Source organism: Hypomesus nipponensis, chromosome 23, assembly GCF_054491055.1.
Source record: "Hypomesus nipponensis isolate SF chromosome 23, ASM5449105v1, whole genome shotgun sequence".
In the NCBI taxonomy this organism is placed as follows: Eukaryota; Metazoa; Chordata; class Actinopteri; order Osmeriformes; family Osmeridae; genus Hypomesus; species Hypomesus nipponensis.
This window is the reverse complement of record NC_140383.1, coordinates 4431233-4437500: the sequence shown is the minus strand read 5'-3', so window position 1 is coordinate 4437500 and position 6268 is coordinate 4431233. Positions and strand designations below refer to the sequence as shown.

Sequence of the window (6268 nt, the reverse complement as noted above, 5' to 3'; positions counted from 1 at the left end):
CATGAATCTAGACTTTAGACAGAAGCATTTTCTATGCCATGTTGTAAGGTCAGCAGAAGAGACAGTAGATTACAGCCTAACAAGATCGACGTGGACAATCTCCTGTCCTGTTGTTACACATCAAATGTACCCGTGTCAACGTGCTAGAAGAATGTATGGAACCTGATAGCTCTCAGCTCTCCAAGGGTCTAACAGGATAGGTTCTGGTCATCTGAATCCAAGTTAACACGGACAACAAGAACGATCCAGAACATGGTGTTGAGACTATGTTAAAACCTGAAGCAAGGGGGATTGTTCTTTTTCTGAATGCAAGCTGACACGTGACACCTCACATGCTACGGTATTGCAGAAGGGGAGGTATTGTGCATGGCCAAATACATGTGTTAGAAAGGTCTTTGTGTGACCTCTGTACTGGGATCAGGTAACATGTTGACCTTTGGCCGTCCTCCATAGATCTAGATTCTACAGCACATGGAAGATGTATAGTAGATCTGACATGTAGGCTGTTGTGGAGTGATTTTCATCTATTATACCTCAGTTAGGTCTAGCTATAATGATTTTGTCAGTATCTACACTGGTCTTTGAGTTGAAAAGTATCTCACAATATAATTTCACACAGATTATTTATGCTGATTCACTGAAAACGTTGCCAAATGCTGATGCAGTTATAGTTTAATCCATTGATCGTGTGAATGGACAACACGTCGGATGTTTTTGGCGATAAAAGATCTTTGCTGTAAAATGTGCTCTGGTTCTTTACTCTCTCCTGTACCCCTGCTATTAAAATCTAAATAAAATACATGTTTATCTTGTGCTATTTATCTCTCCTCAACATCTGTCTGATTTTCTCTCTCACTGCCTGCGCTTGTGTGGCAGAGATGTACAGTAAATGACAAGGAGCAATCCATGAGCCTTTAACCCTTGTGTTCTCCTCGGGTCATTCTGACCCATCAGTCATTGTGACCCACCGTCGTTTGCAACAACTTTACCGCATACAAAAACAAAGTGAAGCATTTTCTTTTAACCGTTGGGCTGTCTCAGACCCCCCACATTGCGAAGGTTAAAATAAAAAAACATTTATTTGCTTTTTGTATTGGGTAAAATTGGGTAAACACAACAATGGTTCGTTATGAACCTTTTGGTCATGTGACCCGAAGGCAGCACGAGGGTTAACGAGTAATAACGAATCTGCCGATGAGGCATTATGTGCTGCTTATTTTATAGCTGCCAATAACGTCACCGGAGTATCACGTTGTACATGGCCGCGTACTATGCACACGATGTATTGGAGGTGCATCAAGTATTTTGTTAAACTACCTACACGGAGGTGAGCAATAAATAAGGTCAGTCTAATGTAATTCCATCCTGGAAGAGCGTAGGGTCAACAGCTTTACTGAATCCCGTAGGTTCACAAATTGACTGAATTGAAATTAATGAAAGTCAAGTTCATTTGGAGTTGTTCATGCATTCTCAATGAGTCGGATCACACGAACAGTTGTCGACCTACCGCCAAAACATTCCTAGCATGACATTGACCTACATTTAGTAGTGGTGGTGTGACACATTTGCACCTTTATGCTGTGTAAAAAATACACATATCACATTCAGAACTACCTCATGTTCCGATAGCCGTCATTAACTGCAGATTCATTCCTTGTCTCTAGTGAAGTCATCTCCTATAAACTCCTCCTTCTTTCTCCCTCGGTCCCATGGTACTCCAAGGTTCACCCTAGCATGTGATAACCATTTATCCCGGACACGGTTCATCAGCAGACAGACACAGTATTCTCCACACTCCCACAGTCCGGTCTTGTTATTCTCAACCACAGGTAATCACTGGAATAATTATGAACAAGCATGTGGGCCACATTGATTAAATGAATGTTTTGTGTAGCCTAAGGTGCTTCTGTTCTTAAATATCTAAGCAAAGCAAGCAGCAGATTCTAGTTTTTGATTTGTACATTCCTACGCACTATTATCAATACAAATTTCAGTCAATATAGGCTGCTTTATATGACAATAGAACCGTTTCAAACCTTATCCCGTAAGGCTAGGTCAACAAGTCAGCACTGGGGCAGAGATGAATAATGTTGTTGATATTGATGTTCTTTTGTACAGTGCTTTTATTTTATGGTAAACTTCCAGCGGGTCCACAGCTTTTACATTGCTTAACAGCAACATAATAAAATACATAACCCATGTACAGGGAGGCTAAGGTCAAGTGATAAGACTGGTACGTAGTAGATCAACATTAAGCTCCTGTGTAAGACAAAAGTTCATATTGAAAGTAAACATGAACAGTAACTCACCCATGTGTGCACGTGTCTCTGGTTCTCTCTCTCCCTCCGTCCCTCCCTGTGTGTATGCACATGCACTGTCTCTCTCTGTGTGTGTGTGTGTGTGACCCCCAGGGTCCAACATGTCTCAGAAGAAGCTCCTGGTGGATGTGGACAGTGGTGTGGACGACGCCCAGGCCATCATGCTGGCGCTGGCCCAGCCCCATGTCCAGCTGCTGGGCATCACCTGTGTCCACGGCAACACCAGCGTGGAGAATGTGTGTCGGAACACGCTGAGGGTTCTCCAGGCTTGCGACAGACTAGAGGCACAGAACATTCTATTCAATTCCATCGCAGATCTAGCGTGTTCCGTGTTCCGGATGGTAGATCCTGATCTAGCGTGTTCCGTGTTCCGGATGGTAGATCCTGATCTAGTGTGTTCCGGATGGTAGATCCTGATCTAGCGTGTTCTGGATGGTAGATCCTGATCTAGCGTGTTCTGGATGGTAGATCCTGATCTAGCGTGTTCCGTGTTCTGGATGGTAGATCCTGATCTAGTGTGTCCGTGTTCCGGATGGTAGATCCTGATCTAGTGTGTCCGTGTTCCGGATGGTAGATCCTGATCTAGTGTGTTCCGTGTTCCGGATGGTAGATCCCGGTGTTCCGAGGAGCGGCCAGGTCCATCCTGGGGATCCACGTCCACGGGGGAGACTTCCACGGCAAGGACGGGCTGGGAGACGCCCCGGACCCAGACGCCCCGGGGCTGGAGATGGTCCAGAAGGAGGGGGCGGTTTCCGCCATGATACGCATCATCAACGAGAACCCTGGAGAGGTTAGCGGAAGACCAGGAGAGATCCGAGAGAGAGGCGGAGACGTTTTAGTCTTGTCTTAAAACATATTTTTATTCTTTGGCTTTCGAGTCAGTTTAGGGTCACTCGTGCTTACTGTAATTGTGATGTTTGTCTGTTGTTCTTATTTATTGTTGTTTTGCCCTATTTGATGATTCTGTTCAGCACTTTGGTCGGCATTGGCTGTTTTTGGATGTGCTCTATAAATAAAAATGACTTGACGTTCGGCTCAGACGGTGAATGTACACGCACTGTCCTCTTATCTTCCTCTGCCCATCTCTCCCTCAGATCTCTCTGGTTGCCACGGCGCCCCTCACGAACCTAGCCTTGGCAGTGAGGCTGGACCCTTCCATTCCCAGAAAGCTGAAAGGCCTCTACATCATGGGAGGCAACACCGACTGTGAGCTCACCTACACCCATCCTCTGGGAGACCTTATCGTGCAGTAGTGGGATTCACCCCTAGGTGGTGTGTATCTGGGTTGGTGTGGGTCTGGCTGGCTTAACGGGTCAGAAGTGACTGGTTTGGCCAAGCTACGATCTGCATGTTGTTTTTCAGTTGAGGGTGAAGGTTATTGTCTCCTGTAGCTTAAGCCCTTACTAGACTCTCCACTGGGCTCCTTGTTGGGTCTTCTAAATTACAAATGCACGGCACCTAGCAAACCCATTAGGATTACGGATGAAAAATTGAAAGATGACAGGTGAAATGTCGGGAAGGAATTACACGTTAAATCCGTTTACCCGCAGCTCGAGGAAACACAACGGTGTGCGGAGAGTTCAACTTCGCGGCCGACCCGGAAGCAGCTTACATTGTCCTCAATGACTTCCTGTGTCCAACCTACCTGGCCTGCTGGGAGTTCACCTGCTACAGCAAGCTGCCGTGGGTGAGCCTGAGACGCCAACTCCAAACAGCATGCTCTGTTCTACACCACCTAGAAGGGTTCTAATGCCCTGGGGAAAATAGCTACCCCGAACCTGACCACAGAGTCTTTACACAAATATCAACAGGTTAGTTTTCTGCATGGACTAAACTAAAGATAGTACGCTGTCGTTTGTCAGCTGGTAACACTGTATTTTTTTGGAGCCCCATAATAAATCTAACCTTTTAAATTCACTGCACATTAACAAGTGCACATAGACACTTAATGATTTGCTGTATTCCGTGACACACATGAATAGGCTTGTTGGTTGATAATTGTTATTCTCGTTCCGGTCCTGTCTGGTAGGAGTTCTGTGACGCCTGGCTGGCCCAGGACACTAAGAAGGCCCGCTTCATGGCCCGGATCTTCCGCCATAGCATGGACCAGTCGCTCAGCGAGCGATCCCAGAAGGAGATGGTGGACGGCTTAGGCTTCGTGTCGTGTGACTCCTACGCGATGGCGGCGGCTGTAGACGATGCCTTTGTGACGGCGTGCGACCAGGTGGTGGTGAGCGTGGAGCTGGCGGGGACTCACACGCGGGGGATGATGGTCCTGGACACTCTGGGTCTGCTGGAGAAGACCCACAAGGCCTTCATCATGAAGAAAGTGGACCTGGAGAAGTTCAAGAAGATGATGATGGATGCTCTGAAGTAAAGGCTGGGGGTAATTACATTTAGTCATTTAGCAGACATTCCCTAACCGCTCAGCCACCTGACTCCCTTCATCTCCCTTCCCTCAACCATGTACCCATTTTCTCTCCCTCCTTTCTTCGCCAACTCAAATATTAACTGGATAACTGGAGATAATCATTGACTTTTGGGACCATGCTCATTCAGAATTACATTTTAGCTCTTTAAAAACCTTTTTAGAAAACTATTTAGGCAGCCTGTCTTCAGATTTGTATACATTTGATGTAAAAAGAGAAGTTGAGCAAAGTCCAATTACTGATAGTTTCATATATTTTATACAAAGATTTTGTACAAGACTTTCATAGATGTCATGTTCTAACCCATACTACCCTGCCAGAAAGGAGAATGTTCCTAAAGCGCTCGTCTGACTAGACAAGCATGTGCATCACTGCTGTTGAATGTACACAATGTGAATGGTGATGGCTATAATGCCCTATTTAATTAAACATTTTACTCAAATTGTGCTTGATATGTTTAGCTTTGTAAAAATGTAACAATACGTCCAAGTGTTTAATCACACATTTATTACATTTTAGAACAGATATCTCATCAAACATCCCCATTAGAAATCCAGTGTTTTCTAGTTTCGGGACATACTCTGTGGCAGCAGTTAAGTAGGAGCATTAAAACCAACCCACTCATAGGTTATACAACATCTGAGCCAGTCCATCACAACGCTGTTTGATGGCCACACACCACTGTCACTGCAATCAGTGTATGTATGTACCCGCACACTGTCGGTTAAGTTATCACAGATAACTTAGATTTCCAGAATCCAGTCCTCCTGTTACACAGACCACAGCCAGTCCGTCACTCCGCACCAGAACAGATCAGTAGCCCTTTCGTCCCCGGAACCTGGACCTGTTATCCAGCTGTTAGGAGAGGGAGAGAATACAAAGTTACTTGTCTGAAGGACGAGGATGCTGTCAAACAAATCGTGGTAAGTCCCAAAGAAATGTGCTCTGGAATATAATGCGACTACGAAACACATCTTAACATAACCGGTTTGCTGTGGTACGATCAGTAACTCGATTGGCGGGGTCTGTTAACATATGTTATTGTGAACCTACCATCGACCTTTTGCACTCGAAGAATGAGGTTTGCAGCGCCTTGCAGGCACCTTCCTTCAAACATTCACTGGGCAACTTCCCCTCCTAAAGGAAGTTACGCCTGTGGTTAGCTTGAATGTAACGTTTGGCCATTCATTTAGATGGCCAAGTAGCTAGACAAATGGAAATGTGAATCCAGGCGTATGGCACATATAGTAACATTAGATTTTATAGCAGTCTTCAGCAGTTTGGGGAAAGGTCCTACCTTTACCACACAGTCGTGTTGAAGAAGGCATGCTCTGAAATCTTCTCTAATGCCGGAGCAGGCTCGAGTGTCCTCCTCTTTGTCTTCGTAGTATTTAGGCATTATGTCGAATACTCATTAACGGCAGAATTCGACTTAATTACACATTAAAGACGAAATGTCCAGAATGTCACGTAAATCTTATGCAAGACACCATCTTTGATTCGCTAGAAGCCCTGGGTAAA

At 45.2% G+C, this 6268-nt stretch overlaps 3 protein-coding genes across 5 annotated transcripts in view; 2 read left to right on the top strand and 1 right to left on the bottom strand.

The window, feature by feature from the left end:
• The window catches only part of inpp4aa (inositol polyphosphate-4-phosphatase type I Aa), a 17090-nt gene extending 16289 nt beyond the window's left edge, over positions 1-801 (top strand). The window contains exon 24 of the mRNA XM_084689739.1: positions 1-801. This exon is cut by the window's left edge and continues 854 nt beyond it. The gene's annotated coding sequence lies outside the window, so the exon portion shown is untranslated.
• Positions 802-1199: 398 nt separating this feature from the next.
• LOC146233682 (nucleoside hydrolase) lies at positions 1200-5189 on the top strand. Of its 3 annotated transcripts, none has more exons than XM_084689571.1 (7): positions 1200-1327; positions 1723-1829; positions 2412-2602; positions 2929-3108; positions 3413-3524; positions 3869-4005; positions 4348-5189. In XM_084689571.1, exons 1-7 carry the CDS (start codon positions 1272-1274, stop codon positions 4693-4695), a joined length of 1131 nt encoding a protein of 376 aa, XP_084545697.1. In that variant the 5' UTR covers positions 1200-1271; the 3' UTR covers positions 4696-5189. The 3 variants fall into 3 exon arrangements, with proteins under 3 accessions (XP_084545697.1, XP_084545698.1, XP_084545699.1); XM_084689572.1 differs by having other exon boundaries at positions 1231-1343; XM_084689573.1 differs by having other exon boundaries at positions 1231-1343; positions 1723-2233.
• A 48-nt stretch (positions 5190-5237) lies between these two features.
• On the bottom strand, positions 5238-6266 carry coa5 (cytochrome C oxidase assembly factor 5). The gene is made up of 3 exons (XM_084689574.1): positions 6045-6266; positions 5801-5884; positions 5238-5602 (listed from the first exon to the last, which is right to left on the bottom strand). The coding sequence occupies exons 1-3, from the start codon at positions 6144-6146 to the stop codon at positions 5561-5563; spliced, it is 228 nt and encodes a 75-aa protein (XP_084545700.1). The 5' UTR covers positions 6147-6266; the 3' UTR covers positions 5238-5560.
• Between the last annotated feature and the right edge of the window lie 2 nt (positions 6267-6268).

Excerpts from the sequence above, each read along its gene's own strand:
- coa5 (XM_084689574.1), bottom strand. The coding sequence starts at position 6,146 with ATGCCTAAATACTACGAAGACAAAGAGGAGGACACTCGAGCCTGCTCC. Across the intron at positions 5,885-6,044 it reads AACACGACTGTGTGGTAAAG|GAGGGGAAGTTGCCCAGTGA; the intron begins GTAGGACCTTTC and ends AACTTCCTTTAG. Across the intron at positions 5,603-5,800 it reads TCGAGTGCAAAAGGTCGATG|CTGGATAACAGGTCCAGGTT; the intron begins GTAGGTTCACAA and ends CTCTCCTAACAG.
- LOC146233682 (XM_084689571.1), top strand. The coding sequence starts at position 1,272 with ATGCACACGATGTATTGGAGGTGCATCAAGTATTTTGTTAAACTACCT. Across the intron at positions 1,830-2,411 it reads CTTGTTATTCTCAACCACAG|GGTCCAACATGTCTCAGAAG; the intron begins GTAATCACTGGA and ends TGTGACCCCCAG. Across the intron at positions 2,603-2,928 it reads AGGCTTGCGACAGACTAGAG|ATCCCGGTGTTCCGAGGAGC; the intron begins GCACAGAACATT and ends TCCGGATGGTAG.